Source organism: Trematomus bernacchii, unplaced genomic scaffold (genome assembly GCF_902827165.1).
Source record: "Trematomus bernacchii unplaced genomic scaffold, fTreBer1.1, whole genome shotgun sequence".
Classification (NCBI taxonomy): Eukaryota; Metazoa; Chordata; class Actinopteri; order Perciformes; family Nototheniidae; genus Trematomus; species Trematomus bernacchii.
Genome location: NW_022987737.1, coordinates 130,334 through 147,500, shown reverse-complemented (window position 1 = coordinate 147,500; position 17,167 = coordinate 130,334). Strand labels below are relative to the sequence as shown.

At 42.1% G+C, this 17,167-nt stretch overlaps 1 protein-coding gene across 2 annotated transcripts in view; it reads right to left on the bottom strand.

The window, feature by feature from the left end:
* Positions 1-15,965, bottom strand: part of LOC117495041 (NLR family CARD domain-containing protein 3-like) — a 20,147-nt gene extending 4,182 nt beyond the window's left edge. Inside the window, exons 1-4 of one of the 2 annotated variants that reach the window (XM_034146105.1) lie at positions 14,190-15,965; positions 13,930-14,103; positions 3,486-3,659; positions 3,165-3,338 (exon numbers count right to left, since the gene is read on the bottom strand). In XM_034146105.1, coding sequence (XP_034001996.1) covers positions 3,165-3,338; positions 3,486-3,659; positions 13,930-14,103; positions 14,190-15,883 — 2,216 coding nt within the window. In that variant the 5' untranslated portion in view covers positions 15,884-15,965. The remainder of the gene's footprint in view (positions 1-3,164; positions 3,339-3,485; positions 3,660-13,929; positions 14,104-14,189) is intronic. The other variant, XM_034146104.1, reaches the window with a different exon arrangement.
* Positions 15,966-17,167: the final 1,202 nt, after the last annotated feature.

Genomic DNA, 17,167 nt, shown 5'->3' with positions numbered 1-17,167 from the left:
AGTAACATGTTGGGATCTATGGTGTCACATGCTTTCTGTAGCTCTATCAATATTCACACTGCTTGTTTTTTATTGTCCAAGCAGTTTGCTATTTCCTCACTTAATCCCATTAGTGCCATACATGTTGATCTGTCTTTCCTGAATCCATATCGACTGTCGTCCAACAGCTGATGTGTTTCCATGAAACTGTCAAGTCTTTTTGTAAAAACCTTTTCAAGGATGAAAGTGGGAGAGCAAAGAAACATGTGATGTGTGTCACGGTGTTTATCCCCAGTTTGATATCATGGTATAACTTTAGCTATTTTCATTTCATTAGGGAATGTACCAGATTGAAAAGACAAGTTACAAAGATGTGTTCATGGTTCTGCAATGTCTTCAATAATGGTTCTGACTATAATCATATCAATATGATTCCAATCGGTCGAGGATTTGCTTTTACATTTCCGCACAGTGTCTATGATTTCTCTTCCTTCGACTGCTGTGAGGAACAAAGAGCTATTGTTTTCATTCCAGAGGTCTGTATCTTCCCCTTTAGTTGTTTCTACGCTTTTCATTCTTTCTGCCAGATCTGGCCCCACATTTACAAAGAATTGGTTCAAACCATGAACCACATCTTCTGTGTTATTGATAACATTATCTTTGTCAACAAGAAACTCAGGGTAACCTGTACTCTTTGCTCCGTTTCTAAAGGTACTATTTAATACCTTCCATTAACCTTTCATTCTGAGTACTCTCTAGTATTTTATTATAGTATTCTTTCTTACATATTCTCATAATATTGGTTCATTTATTCTTATATCTTTTATATTTATTTTCTGCTTCTGAACTTCTATATTCTGAGTTGTCTATAAAGTGTATTTTTCTTTTTGCAGGCATTGTTTAGGCCATCAGTGATCCATGCACGGTGACTTTGTTTGTGTCTCTCTGCATTGTTTAGGCCATCAGTGATCCATGCACTGTGACTTTGTTTGTGTCTCTCTCTGCATTGTTTAGGCCATCAGTGATCCATGCACTGTGACTTTGTTTGTGTCTCTCTCTGCATTGTTTAGGCCATCAGTGATCCATGCACGGTGACTTTGTTTGTGTCTCTCTGCATTGTTTAGGCCATCAGTGATCCATGCACTGTGACTTTGTTTGTGTCTCTCTCTGCATTGTTTAGGCCATCAGTGATCCATGCACGGTGACTTTGTTTGTGTCTCTCTCTGCATTGTTTAGGCCATCAGTGATCCATGCACTGTGACTTTGTTTGTGTCTCTCTGCATTGTTTAGGCCATCAGTGATCCATGCACTGTGACTTTGTTTGTGTCTCTCTCTGCATTGTTTAGGCCATCAGTGATCCATGCACTGTGACTTTGTTTGTGTCTCTCTCTGCATTGTTTAGGCCATCAGTGATCCATGCACTGTGACTTTGTTTGTGTCTCTCTGCATTGTTTAGGCCATCAGTGATCCATGCACTGTGACTTTGTGTCTCTCTGCATTGTTTAGGCCATCAGTGATCCATGCACGGTGACTTTGTTTGTGTGTCTCTCTCTGCATTGTTTCACAGGACACTTTTTGTCATAAAGTCATTTCAAAATGTTTAGAAATTCATCATATGCCTTGTCCATATCGTCTCTCTCATATACTACCCTCCAATTGTGATTTAGTAAGTCATTCTTAAATGCATTTATGTTTTCTTCAGTTCTCAATCTTTTGTATTTGAAATGGCTGGCGACTTTAGGTTTCTTATAACTGCAGTGATAGACAATAAGAACAGGTGAATGATCACTGATGCACTATATAGTAGTCCCTACTGTATTGTTTTCCATAATGTTTGTGAATATGTTGTCTATTCATGTCGCAGAGTGAGAAGTGATTCTACTAGGTCTGGTGGTTTTAGGATACAAACCCATACTGTACAATGCATTGATGAAGTCTTCTGTCATTTGATGCTTTTTTGGATTCAACAGGTCAATATTGTAATCCCCACAGATAAACATCATGTTTTGTAATGATTTAGCAAACATGTTTCTACCCTATCTGTAAATGTGTCAATACAGGTTCCAGGAGCTCTGTATATACAGCTCACAATAACATGTTTAGACCTTTCCATGCACATGTCTACTGTAACACATTCAAACAAATCGTCAACAGCTGTTGTCATGCTCTCCACCACCTTCTAGTTCATTCCTTTATCCACATAGATTGCCCCTCCACTCTTATTCCTTCTGTTTGTATAATTCAGTTCATAGCCATCCATCTCAAAGTCCACACCTCTCTCAGCACTGATCCAGGTATCTGATATTGCTATGATGTTGAATGGGTTCTTAAACTGACTTAGATATTCTTTAATGTTGAGGAAGTTGGCATCTAGGCTTCTGCTATTGAAGTGGAACATTGATATGTTCTCTTCTGATTCACACGTTACATTGAATTGCTCTTCTGTGAAATAGTTGCAGCTGTTGTTGATATTGTTCAGTAAGTTGTTTTCCGGATCAATATCCTGACTGACCAAGACAACGTGCACATATGAAGCTGATTCAACAAAACTAAAGGACATCCCTTCTTTGCCACTTCCTCGGCTAGCTTGAGCCCTCAGTTTACCGGGTCGCTCATTAAAGCACTTCATGACTGACAACGTGGCGAATATAATGTAGTCAAACTCATCCATTTTTACAGATTCGCAGATTTTGATGCTTTGCCTCTGAGTCAGCTGGGATAGATCGCAGAGATGCCGACCGGCAGAGACACTGGCTGGCGAAAACAAACAAAACCGAACCAACCTCCCCAAATTGAACGAAACAAAAAACAGACAAATAAACAACTAAGTGAAACAATTAATAAGCACAAAAATAACCTACATCAAATGAACGCATATTAAAGAGTCCGGATCGTCCCTCTGGGAATCTAAAATGTCAAACAGAATCTCATCTCAACATATTTAGCAGTTGGTGAGATATCTCAGTCAGAACCAAATTCATAAACTGACCATCATTATCCTCCCTAGAACCAGGAAACCAGTGGTTCTGATGTTTGGACTGAATGGCTGTTTCCATGTAATAAGACTTCAAGGTTAACTCACTGCTGTGAACATAATCAAGGGAAATGAGACGTCCTTCATGATGGAAGACCAGAGATGAAGGAGATGAAATTAGAAAAATAGAAGGAAGTCAGTCTGTCCATACCTGAGAGTGTCCAGTCTCCAGAGTGGATCCTCCAGTCCAGCAGACAGCAGCTTCTCTCCTGAGTCTCCTGGATGATTGTAGCTCAGGTCCAGCTCTCTCAGATGGGAGGGGTTGGATCTCAGAGCTGAAGCCAGAGAAACACAGCCTTCCTCTGTGACCAGACAGCCTGACAGACTGGAACCAGGGAATACAGTAAACTCAGTGCTTTAAAAAGTCACATGAGCAGGAACATCATACAGAGGTGGACCATCTTCATCAACATGAACAAAAAGCTGGATGAAAAGAATTGAACTGCTTGAAAATAAAAAGCTGAACTCTGACCTGAGAGTCTTCAGTTCACAGTGTGGACTCTCCAGTCCAGCAGACAGCAGCTTCACTCCTGAATCCTTCAGGTCGTTGTTACTCAGGTCCAGATCTCTCAGACTAGAGGACTGGGAGCTGAGGACTGAGGACAGAGCTTCACAGCTTCTCTCTGACAGGTTGCAGCCAGTTAACCTTGAAAGAAATTAATACATGACAAAATTCCTTTAATATTAAATGTGATTGAGCGCAAAGTTTCAATATACAATCTTTTCTAGTTCTTTTGTCAAATTATACCATCTATTTGTCTGTGCATGTTTGGGTTGGTCAATCAGTCAGATACATTGAGATGAAGATAAGTGACGCCATCTGTCTTCAAATATAATCAGATTGTTACAACAACAAAGATGGCGCCGCGAACGGCTGCTTCGATGTTACGGTGCGCTTTGTTTTGTCTTGTTTTGTGCGTTAATTCAGTGTTTACATACTGTACACCGAACTCTTTCACTAGGGAAGAGCTCCTAAACATTAGAGAAACAACTCCAGCGGATTACCTTCCCACTTTTTTCTGTTCTTCTGTGGAATTACTGGACATTCTCGTAAAAGGTTCCCTCACCTGCATTCGAGCACGCAAACGCCACAGGAGAGGGAAAAGGGCCGGGACACTGGTGCGCCTCCGGAGCCGCGGACTTCGCACGCCGCTACCCGGAATATTTCTCTCCAACGTGCGTTCCATAAGCAATAAACTGGACGAGCTTCAGCTACTGGTTAGTAGAAACAGAGACTTCTCTTCATCTTTTGTTTTGTGCTTCACTGAGACCTGGCTGTGTGGATCGATTCCTGACTTGGCGCTGCAGCTGGGAGGCTTCCAGCTGCTCAGAGCGGATCGCGACGCGGAGCTCTCTGGCAAATCAAAAGGTGGAGGAATATGTTTTTACACAAACATTGGCTGGTGCAACGATGTGACAGTGATTCTGCAGCACTGTTCTCCCACTCTGGAAACTTTTATCATCAACTGCAGACCCTTTTATTCCCCCCCGAGAGTTCTCCTCATTCATACTGGTCGGTGTGTACATTCCACCACGTGCGAACGTGCAGGAGGTGCAGCGCACACTCGCCGACCAGATACTGTGTGTGGAGAGGACTTATCCGGACTGCCTAGTTATTGTTCTTGGTGACTTTAACAAAGGCAACCTCAGCCACGAACTCCCAAAATATAAACAGTTTATTAAATGCCCCACCAGACAGGGGAATATTTTGGATCACTGCTACACAACCATCAAGGGAGCCTATCACGCCGTCCCCCGCGCTGCATTGGGCCACGCTAACCACACCATGGTTCACCTGATTCCTGCATACAGGCAGAAACTCAAGCTGTGTAAACCTGTAGTGAGGACATTCAGGCAGTGGAGCAGTAAAGCTAAGGAGGAACTTCAGGCGTGTTTGGACTGTACTGACTGGGACATGTTTAGGACTGCAACGCAAAGTCTGGATGAATACGCAGAGGCTGTGACGTCATACAGATGAAGCGTCTTATTTTGGACAGTTTAAAGTGCGAGGGTCGTGATCGGTTCATGCACGTTCCGTGATGGCCGGCCGGCCCCCAGTCAGACTTGATACCGCCCCCATGATAAATACATTTAATTATTGTGAAGCCAGCTGCAATGGATCATTGATCCACCAGGGGGTGCAGTGGGGTTCCACACTGGAGTCATGTGAAATCAACTTCTAAATAATAGATGTTTAGTCGGAAAAAACGAACGAGCCGGCTCTCCCGATTTTTAATCCTAATTTAATCATCATCATTGATGTTTATGTTCGCCGAATTGACATGAAATCACTGACAAATATGAATATTCTGTATTCAACTTCATTGAAACGATCAGGATGGGTGTTATTTTTCCCCACAATGACCAAGTCGCTGCAAATGATCCCATGTATTACATGTACATGGCCACATTCTCAACAAAGTTACGTAACGAAACATTCTGTATTCCTTGCTTACTTTTTATTTAATGCTTTATAACAGCTGGAATAGTTCGTTTAGAACAGGCACCTCACTCGCAATCTGCTCCTCCGCAACGCCTACCACCTACCTCCGGCTGAAATTATGAATGTACAGTAAGGCATAGTAATCATAGATAACACGGCAGGGTCCGTTACAGTTTGTTTTCATCTGATTTCAAATATTTCAAATGTCTGAAGTTAATAAATACATTCTCAGTGTTCAAGTCAATAATAGTCATATAAGAAAAGTACTGATCTAATAACAGAGATTTTATAAGGACTTTTCAATGTTCGACATCGCTCATGTGAAATACAGTAAACTGGATGTTGTGGTGCCGAGAGGCGGGGTATCAAAAGTACAAGCTAAACTTTTATTTAGCATCTGAACACACTTGTAAACAACGTGATGCCCGGGAAGCGAAGACCCGGCGGAAACAGCTGGTCTGGTTCACTAAAATGTCCGTGTACAGTATATCTGGTACTAATGTATAGCGGATCTTTGTTAAGATCCATATGTCACGGATAGAACTATATATTGAGCTTTAAAACAAATGATATATATTATAATAAAATAAACACCGGCTGTTGTTATGCCTGCTGTAACGTTTACTTTCTCCGTTCTCCGCTTAAGTAATTATTACTTCCTGGTTAGCTTTCCGCTCGAAATTTAAATCTGAAAATGGCAAAAATAACGGAGAAAAAAACGTTCACAGAGAAGACGACAACAATTGTCACTTGCACTTGTCATTTAGCATCTGAACACACTTGTAAACAACGTGATGCCCGGGAAGCGAAGACCCGGCGGAAACAGCTGGTCTGGTTCACTAAAATGTCCGTGTACAGTATATCTGGTACTAATGTATAGCGGATCTTTGTTAAGATCCATATGTCAGTAGAGATGGGATGGCAGAAGGTGCTATATATATATATATATATATATAATTCCAAAGCTGGTAAAGACCTTTCAAATTTAGCAATAATAGTCATATAAGAAAAGTACTGATTTGTTCTTGAATCAACTTTTTTATGGAAAATGTTTTATGTAATTTTATTTCATTTTAAATAAAATGAAAGACATTCACAGTTAATGTAATTAGATATACATTATTAATGCCATACATTTTTAAATGTAATTAGATATACATTATTAATGCCATACATTTTTGCATAAATATTTATTCAGTATGATAGCTGTCTAACAGAAGTTAAATCCATTTCTCACTTATTCTGACAATGTACTTAACCCCAAATAAAAGAACCCAATAAAAATAGTTGTTAAATAATAGTGAAGTCACGTTGTAATAACAATAACTCATCTCTCTCGGTTTTTTTTGTTTTCTTTGTGTGCTTTGCCAAAAGCCACTGTGTCAAGTGTCCTAGTTGGGTTACCGTAACGAACAGCAGCCGGCTCTCGATTTTTAATCCTAATTTAATCGTTTATGTTTGCCTTGCCGAATTGACATGAAATCACTGACAAATATGAATATACTGTATTCAACTTCATTAAAATGTTATTAACGTGCCTAAACTCAGTAATTCACTAAAAATTACTGATCCCTCTGCGTCGCGGAGGGATCTTGATCCCTGGGTGTTATTTTTCCCCATAATGACCAAGTCGCTGCAAATTATCCCGCTTATTACATGGCCACATTCTCAACAAAGTAACGACATGACTCCCAATATTAATTAAAATGCTTTTATGGATTTAGAAAATATTTTTATTGATTTAAAACATAGTTCTATGTATTGATTTAAATTTACATGCATCCGCTAAGAAAAATAGTCCGTTGTTACCGTTTTTTAAACAGTCAGAATGAAACGGCAGCTCTCAGCTGTGTGTTCACACTCCTAACTCTGATCTTTCTTTTCCAACAGTTAAGTTAACTGTAGGTTACTCTGAGTGACAAGCTTACAGTTAGTGAAGTAACACTTTTTTTTTGTGAGTCACGACCTCGCTGTTTCATTCTAACATAACGCTCCAAATATGACTGTTTCCACTCGGACTTCAATACAGCAACACCATTGTTTGGTTTCTATGGTAGCGTGTCTCTTTAGTAGCGTGCACTCCTTTCCTGTAAATTACAGGTCCAGCCAGGCAAAACAGTAATATGAAATATGAACGTTAGTTTTTAACTGAAATGATCAAATAAAGTCAAAATGTCACAGTGTTTACAAACATTGACCATACCGTTCACCAGCCCCCACCCCACTCTTTGTTTAAAACGAATTGGCCATCGGAATGTGTGTGTCCCAACCCCCCCCCTGTGATATCTCTTCACAGGGGGGAGAGAGTTAGACGCTCGTGAATTGTCAGCCGCGGAGAAGTGAATCACAGTGATCTGCTATTTTAAAGTAAATTCAACACATATCGACCCTAAATATAGCATATATTAAGAACGAGAAAGTGTTAACATCGTTTTTTGTAAACATATGACCAATGTGCGAGGGTGATGACATCAGAGCATCGTCCTATGGGCTTAGCCCCGGACAGGTACAACAGGTATTCACTCAGAGGGGGGTAGTTAACCATTTACATGTCAAAAAGCAACATACAGTAGGCGGGTGGGGGATGGTGAACGTTTACATTTCTCTACAGCAGTGGTTCCCAAACTTTTTATGCCCAAGGCACACCAAAGGACAAGTAAAAATCTCAAGGCACACCTATTGTGCGAAATAGCCCTTATAACACGTGTTATCACTCATATCATGTAAAATATCTGTAAATGTGCATAATTATTTACTAATGCCAAATAAAATGTATAGATAGAACAATCAGTGGTTCAAGTTAGTATATTCCTCAGTGTAACATATCCACTAGTTGCAAAGCTTAAACATTTTTATATATTTTTTTATTTTAAGGGAAAGGATGTTTTCACTACTCAGTTTGTCAACTATGTTACGGACAAACTTGATGTCATTACAATCATTTGATTAAGTCCTGCACTTCAAGTAAAATCAAATTTGAAAGGCTCTTGAGTCTATTCTACCATATATCCAAAGATTTTTTAAAGTTTAAAAAATAATTGTATTAAAGTTTTGTTTTTTCATGTGATATGTTCAGCACTGTCATTAAGTTTAGGGATATTTTGTATTATAAAACTACCATACAGGTCATTTTGATAGTTTTAAGAGATGTCATGTAAAACTCCAACCTGTGTAGATATACATTATACTATAAAGGATATCAGAAGCACTATTTTAGATATTTTAAATTTGAAAAAATGAGGTGCAACATAGTTGACAATGAAAGTCAAACATTTGACGCAGATAACATAGTTGACTGGACACATTATTAACCATCAGCACTATGTTAATTTCAAGGCAGAAGTGCAAAATTCCATTGATAATGATGTGTAATGACGTCTACATGTCGTACAAATTGTCAACTAGGTTACCTGTCAACTAAGTTACTACAGTTATTACAGTACTGGGTAACTCAGTTGACAGGTAACCTAGTTGACAATTTCCCTATTTTGACCCATCATTTCAATGGTAGGCCTTGCCTGGATGACCACATGTCATTTTCTTGAACAGGTTAACATCACATTTGCACATATAATTGAATTAAAATCATTAAACAATTGTAAACCATAACAATGTACGTAACATTGTTGATTGTCAATGAGTATATTAATTGACCATGTGCTATTATACATAAAATATTGTAAAAATGTAGAGGACAATCACCACAGTGTGTTCAAAATGTCTGCCAAAGAGGAACATGGCATCATGTGATGCTGGTGACATGGTATTGGGACAAACAATTTTTGAGTTAAAGGGGGAAGTTCTGTCAGTAACATAGTTGACAGAACTTTTGCGGACATTCATATATTAAGATATTTAAATTATTTAAAGGGGGAAATCAATTAAAAATATGTTATTATTCTTTAGTATTTAGACTTTTGAAATAAATGAATCATTTTTTAAATTTACTTTAATGGTTTTTATTCATTATTTTGAATCCAAGACACCCTCAACTGAAAAACGGACATAGCAAAAACTGACAATTTAAGAACATCATGACACATTTCAAGCTAAATAAAGCATAGGATGCACATAATGTTTGTGTGATATTATAACATGCTTTCCAATAATAGGCAAAATATGATATTTTTGAAGAAAATAGTTAGAATAATTATAATTATCATCAATGGACATCAATGGACATGGAATGTACCCTAAATTGTAGAATCACTCAGCAGTTACATACACCAAACCTTCCAGTTATATTCCTATCAATATTATGAAGGCTTTTACAGAAGGGTTTGGTCATATATAATTCATAGCCTGAATTATATAACATTTTATACCTAAAAACATGGTGAAAATTGATATTTTAGGGCTGTTGACAGTATTTTCTGATTTATGGAGTGATACAAAGAGATATCCAAAATCCCTTCTGTAAAAGCCTTAGATACTAATATGACTACAAAATGAAACAATAATTTTGATCCTGGCTTTATCCAAAGTTCAGATTTCGGTTCCTGAAATGTGTTAAAATATGCGCATATTTCATGAGATAATGGTTCATTTGGATATTTAAACATGCTATTTCAGAAAACTTGTAATACAAAAAACAATTGCCTTATTATAAGTAATTAACTGGAGAAATATTTAGCTGATATCTTTAAGTTAAAAATACCCTATTCACCTGGGGTGTCTCGCCTTAATTAGATGTTTGATAAGTGCAGATCACATAGTAAAACACGTACACAGATACATTATTTTGTATTTTTATTAAATTCGACAATGTCAATTTCACTTTCCACTATGTCCACCGTTGTTTTTCACAACCAATGGCAGAACTTTATTGAGGCCTGTAATTAGTCAACTACAGGTCTCTTGAGTCAGTCTTTTTCTTCCAAAAAGCTTGTGACAAGATGTTATTGCTCTTGGGGCATTAAAAACAAGATTTTAACTTTAGTTTTTTATATAATATCTGCATTTTCTATTGTGAAAAACGAAGTCTTAGTTATTTAATATATAGCGCCATCTCCTGGTTAAACCCTGAAATTGGAGAATAGTGGGAGGGCCTAACATTCCTGAATACTGGTCTTTGGCAGGCAACTGGCTGGCAACTGGCTGGCAGTCGGCAGGAAGCTGTATGCTGGGGTCCAAAATAAGAGGCTCCATCTGTACATCAGCTTCTGGGAAGACAGCTGTGTACCAACACGCACCAGGGTGAGTTTCAACAACAACAAGCCCTGGTTCACACCAAAACTGAAACAGCTAAGATTGCAAAAGGAGGAGGCGTTTAGGAGTGGCGAGAAGGCACGTTTTAGAGAGTCAAAGTACGTCTTTGGCAAGGCGGTGAGAGGCGGTGAGTGATGCTAAACGACAATACTCTGAGAAACTTCAACATCAGCTCTCAGCAAACGACTCTGCTTCTGTCTGGCGTGGTCTAAGACAGATCACAAACTACAAGCCAAAAGCCTCCCTCTCCATGAACAACCGACGCCTTGCAAACGATCTGAGGCCCCGGCTCCACGGGAACGCATACGGCAAAACGCATCGGAGTAACGCAAATGCAACCGCAAAAAAGCTTCCGCCCACACGCAATATACGCCGGATTGTGTCAAGCTCCACGAGACGGCTCCGTTTACATCCAACCTGCTCCAAAAGCTGCAGTACATATGCCGAACCTGTACATGGCGCTGTAACTTCCTCCACAAAAAGCAGCAACTTCCTCCACAAAAGCAGCGAAGAAGAATGGTTGTCATGGCTGCACTTCCGTTTATTCTCCGCGGTGGGGGCCGAGGGAACCGCGCAGAGTTTTTCGCCGGTCAACGTGTGTTAAAGTTTAAATCTTCATGCTTCCTCATGCAGCAGCTGATCCACTAAGTAAACCCGACAGTAAAAATAAACATATTTATAACTAGTTTAGGCAGTTTGAGAGGTAATTAAAATAGCTAAGGGTGATGATCTGACTTGAAGTGTGTGTTTTGCTCCCGCTGCATCACAGCGGGAGGAGCTGCGTGTCTCCGTCCTGTCAGATTAGACTTCACTCGCGTCTATGTCCATATCGAGATAAAGATAAATAATCTGAATTCAGTGTGCAGTGTACTTTTGCGGGGGTGAGCAGCAGAGGTGGGGAGAGGCGGGGCTATTGCGTCGACATTATCAGAAACGGATGACCGTATAGGCGACCACACGGCCCCGTTGGACCCCCCAGAGCGCTCCGTTCCCAGATCTATCCACCTTTGGACCCGTTGTCGTTTGCAGGGTCTGTTTCTACGTTTCCGTTACGGCGTCGTTAAGCTTAAAGGGCTATACGCATGAGAAATATGCGGATTCAACCAGTTTTCGTTCCCGTGGAGCCTAGGCCTGAATCAGTTCTACAGCAGATTTGAAGACAGAGAGTTCAGTCCTGACACCATCCCCCATGACACCTCTCAACAGCTTCAGTCTCACACCTCCACATCCCCCTCCCCTTCAGTATCTCACTCCCCCACACCACTGACCTCCCCCGACACATCAGACTCTCTCTCAATCAATGAAAGGGATGTAAACAGACTTTTCAGTAAACTCAATACCAGAAAAGCGGCTGGCCCTGACAATGTCTCCCCCTCCCTGAAGCTCTGTGCTGATCAGCTGTCTCCTGTGTTTACTGACATCTTTAACACCTCACTGGAGACATGCCACGTCCCAGCATGCTTCAAAACCTCAACAATCATCCCGGTTCCCAAGAAAGCAAGGATCACAGGACTAAATGACTACAGACCCGTCGCCCTGACCTCTGTGGTTATGAAGTCCTTTGAGCGCCTTGTCCTGTCCCACCTGAAATCCATCACAGACCCACTCCTGGACCCCCTGCAGTTCGCCTACAGAGCCAACAGGTCTGTGGACGACGCTGTCGACATGGCCCTTCACTTCCTCCTCCAGCACCTGGACACACCAGGAAACTACGCCAGGATCCTGTTTGTGGACTTCAGCTCCGCCTTCAACACCATCATCCCGGCTCTGCTGCAGGACAAGCTCTTCCAGCTGCACGTGCCCGACTCCACCTGCAGGTGGATCACAGACTTCCTGTCTAAAAACAGTGGAGATGGTCGTGGACTTCAGGAAGAACGCAGCCCCACCCACCCCCATCACTCTGTGTGACTCCCCAGTAACTGCTGTGGAGTCTTTCCGCTTCCTGGGCACCATCATCGCCCAGGACCTCAAATGGGAGCAGAACATCTGCTCCCTCATCAAAAAAGCCCAGCAGAGGATGTTCTTCCTGAGGCAGCTGAAGAAATTCAACCTGCTAAAGACGATGATGGTGAACTTCTACACCTCCATCATGGAGTCCATCCTCACCTCCTCCATCACCATCTGGTACGCTGCAGCCACAGCCAAGGATAAGGGCAGGCTGCAGCGTGTCATCCGCTCTGCAGAGAAGGTGATCGGCTGCAATCTGCCATCCCTCCACGACCTGCATGCAGGGAAGATAGTGGCCGACCCCTCTCACCCTGGACACAAACTGTTCGCCCCCCTCCCCTCTGGCAGGAGGCTGCGCTCCATCAGGACCAATACCTCTCGCCACCTGAACAGTTTCTTCCCCTCCGCTACCAGCCTCTTAAACAAGGCCCGGCCCCCCCGCTGACACTTTACCTCTGCCACATCATAGACTATATGCATTACATTAATGCACACAATGTTCATACTCCTTTCTGCACATATTCTGATTTCACATTTCATAGTTTATATGCAAAAATTCATTCATAGCATTCTATTTCCATGTAAATTACTGCTTTATTTTATTTTTATTTTATTGCTATTTAAAGGTGGGGTAGGTAATTTTGAAGAAACCAGCTGGAGTGCGCTAAAATTTGAAAATACACAGCCGGAAAAAATCTGCCACTTCCTTACAGAGCCCCTCCTCCAACACACACGAACGCGCACATGACCAATGAGGGCACGAGATAAGTTTGTGCACAGATGGAAGGCTGACAGGCAGGTAGGCCATCCAGTTATTTTAGCCGGGCCGGCTAAAAGGATTGGTCGTGCTTTTTACAGTATTACGGCTTCCACAGATGACATTTTTTTATGGATTTTTTGTCAAAGCACTTAAGATATTCATTGCTATCGGGATGTTAAGAGCATTCCATGGAATATAACAACAAGTGTATCTCGAGCCGGTTTCTCAAACTTACCTACCCCACCTTTAAGTGTATTTTATTACGGTGTAAAAGATTTTGTGTTTTATATCAGATTTTTTGTTTTTTATATTTTATGTATGCACCATGACATCAAGTCAAATTCCTAGTATGTGCGAACCTACCTGGCAATAAACCTGTTTCTGATTCTGATTCTGATAATGGTTTTGTGGTTTATTGTTTTGAAGAAGAAAAATAAACAACAAACCGAAGGAGAATCGAAATGTATTATTATTCTAATTTGATAAAACTGGAAATGAGTTGATATAAATGGCTGAACAAAACCAATCTGACAGTTGACATATCAGCTGAACTCTGACCTGAGAGTCTCCAGAGTACAGTGTTGACCCTCCAGTCCACCAGACAGCAGCTTCACTCCTGAATCCGGCAGGTCGTTGTTACTCAGGTCCAGATCTCTCAGACTGGAGGACTGGGAGCTGAGGACTGAGGACAGAGCTTCACAGCTTCTCTCTGACAGGTTACAGCCACTCAGCCTGGGGAAAGATCAGCAGTGAACACAAAGAGTTTTATTCTCATATCTCAAACTGTTCCTAGTTAATGTAGTTTTATCTCCACTTACAGAGCTTTCCTGGAGGCTTTGATCACTGGCAGCAGCCTCAGAAGAGCCTTCTCTGAAGCGGAGTATTTCTTCAGGTCAAACACGTCCAGATCTTCTTCTGATGACAGTAAGATGAAGACTAGAGCTGACCACTGAGCAGGAGACAGTTTATCTGTGGAGAGACTTCCTGAACTCAGGTACCGTTGGATCTCCTCCACTAGAGAACGATCATTCAGTTCATTCAGACAGTGGAACAGGTTGATGCTTTTCTCCGGAGACGGGTGCTTTCTTATATTTTTCTTGATGTATTCAACTGTTTTCTGGTTGGTCTGTGAGCCACTTACTGCCTGTGTCAGCAGGTCGTGTAATAAGGTCTGATTGGTCTCCAGTGAAAGACCCAGGAGGAAGCGGAGGAACAAGTCCAGGTGTCCGTTTGGACTCTGTAAGGCCTTGTCCACAGCACTCTGGTAGAGATGTTTAGGTTTTTGTCTGAAGACTTTAGGCCACCAGGGGGCCATGAGGTTGACTCCAGAGTTGATGAAGGTCAGATGGACATGAAGAGCAGCCAGAAACTCCTGAACGCTCAGATGGACGAAGCAGAACACTGTGTTCTTGTACGTTCCTCTCACCTCTTTAAAGACCTGTGTGAACACTCCTGAGTACACTGAGGCTGCTCTGATATCGATGTCACACTCTCTCAGGTCGGACTCATAGAAGATCAGGTTGCCTTTCTGCAGCTGCTCAAAAGCCAGTTTTCCCAGAGACTCCATCATCTTCTTCCTGCTCTCTGGACTCCAGTGTGGATCCGTCTCAGCTCCTTCATCATACTTGACGTTCACTTTGGACTGAACCACCAGGAAGTGGATGTACATCTCAGTCAGCGTCTTGGGCAGCTCTCCTCCCTCAGTTTTCAACATGTCCTCCAGAACTGAAGCAGAGATCCAGCAGAAGACTGGGATGTGGCACATGATGTGGAGGCTTCGTGAGGTCTTGATGTGGGAGATGATGGTGCCGGCCTGCTCTTGATCTCTGAATCTCTTCCTGAAGTACACCTCCTTCTGTGGGTCAGTGAACCCTCGGACCTCTGTCACCATGTCCACAAACTCAGTGATCTGATTGGCTGCTGCAGGTCGTGTGGTTATCCAGAGGCGAGCAGAGGGAAGCAGCTTCCCCCTGATGAGGTTTGTCAGCAGCCGATCCACTGAGGTGGACTCTGTGACATCAGTCAGGACCTTAGTGTTGTGGAAGTCCAGAGGAAGTCGACACTCATCCAGACCGTCAAAGATGAACAGAACCTGGAACTGATCAAACCTGCAGATTCCTGCGTCTCTGGTTTCAGAGAAGAAGTGATGAACAAGTTCCACCAAATTGTACTTTTCATCACTCACCACATTCAGCTCTCTGAAGGTGAATGGAAATATGAACTGGATGTCCTGGTGGGCTTTGCCTTCAGCCCAGTCCAGAGTGAACTTCTGTGTTAAGACTGTTTTCCCAATGCCAGCCACTCCCTTTGTCATCACTGCTCTGATTGGTTTACCTCTTTCAGTTAATCCTTTAAAGAGGTCTTCTTGTCTGATGGGTGTTTCTGATCTGTCTGGTTTACTGGATGCTTGTTCGATCTGTCTGATCTCATGTTCCTTGTTGACCTCTGTGGTGTGTCCCCTGGTGATGTAGATCTCCGTGTAGATTTTATGTAGGGATTCAGATTTTTCCATAAATGTGATATGTTCAAATCTTTCCTTCAGGTTTGATTTGAGTTCACCTTGGCACTTAGTGAGAATATCTGAATGAATAAGAAAGACATTTACATGAAAGACACATCAAAAGATTTCCTTCTAATTGGACCCATTTCTGACAAAATAGCAGGTTAATTTCCTTATATCAAGTCACTGGATCTTGTTGCATATTTATCTGTACATTGTCCAGTATAAGTTCCACCCCACAGAGAACCATCTGTTTTCCCACAGAGAACCATGGCCCTAAACCTGACTGACTCTTATTCCTGCTGCTACCAGCAGATCCCAACACCCACTGAGGGTGTGGACACAGCTCTCTCTCCAGTTATACAGGAAGTGGATGGCTCTTACTGTGTTGCAGTATACTCCTGCAGTAGCCTACCATCTACAAGACACCCTGGGGGGTCCCAGTAATAACCCGTCCCTTCCTCACCAAGTCATGTAGGACGGCAAATGATACCCCCTTCCACCTGTAGGCGGCTGGGCCATTAGTAATGACTAGGACAGTCCCATTCAACATCATGAGACTGAGTCAGCAGCTAACCTACACTGTGGAAAACAGCCGGGGTTTATCCATGACTCCTCCTCCTGAGATATCTGACAGTTCGGCAGGACAAACCTCATTCCAAACAGAAATGGCCGTTTCCTGGGAAAACTTAGCACTCAAGGACTCACTGCCATTTCAGAGCACACTGATGACTTTCTGGTCATTCCTCTGATCCATCCCCTCCCCAACACTGGCTTTTAGCATGACCCACTTGTATTACATATCTCCAATGTCCCACCAGGATAAACTCGTTAATATAGCATTGGTGGTTCAGTGGTAGAATTCTCACCTGGATGCCCGGGTTAGATTCCCAGCCAATGCAGCAGAGTGTTTAAGTGGCGCAGTCTGCAGGAATTTGTGTTGGGAACCGAAGGGTCGCCGGTTGGAGTCCCGATCGGACCAAAATAATACGGAGTGTAGACTGGTTCCTGGAGAGGTGCCAGTTCACCTCCTGCCCTTGAGCAAGGCACAGAACCCCCAACTGCTCCCTGGCGCTGGATAGACTGGCCGCCTGTTTTGCTCAGGCCTCTCTCACCTGTCCTGTGCATGTGTGTGTATTGTACTGTCTGTTACAACAACCGAGTGAATCACTGAACTGAATTTCCCCTTTGGGATGAAATAAAGCGTCTTCTCCTTCTTAATAACATCGGCTGCTAATCATAATGACGTTGGATAGTGTCAGTGCGGTCGGACTCTCAAAGCACAGCAGTTTATTT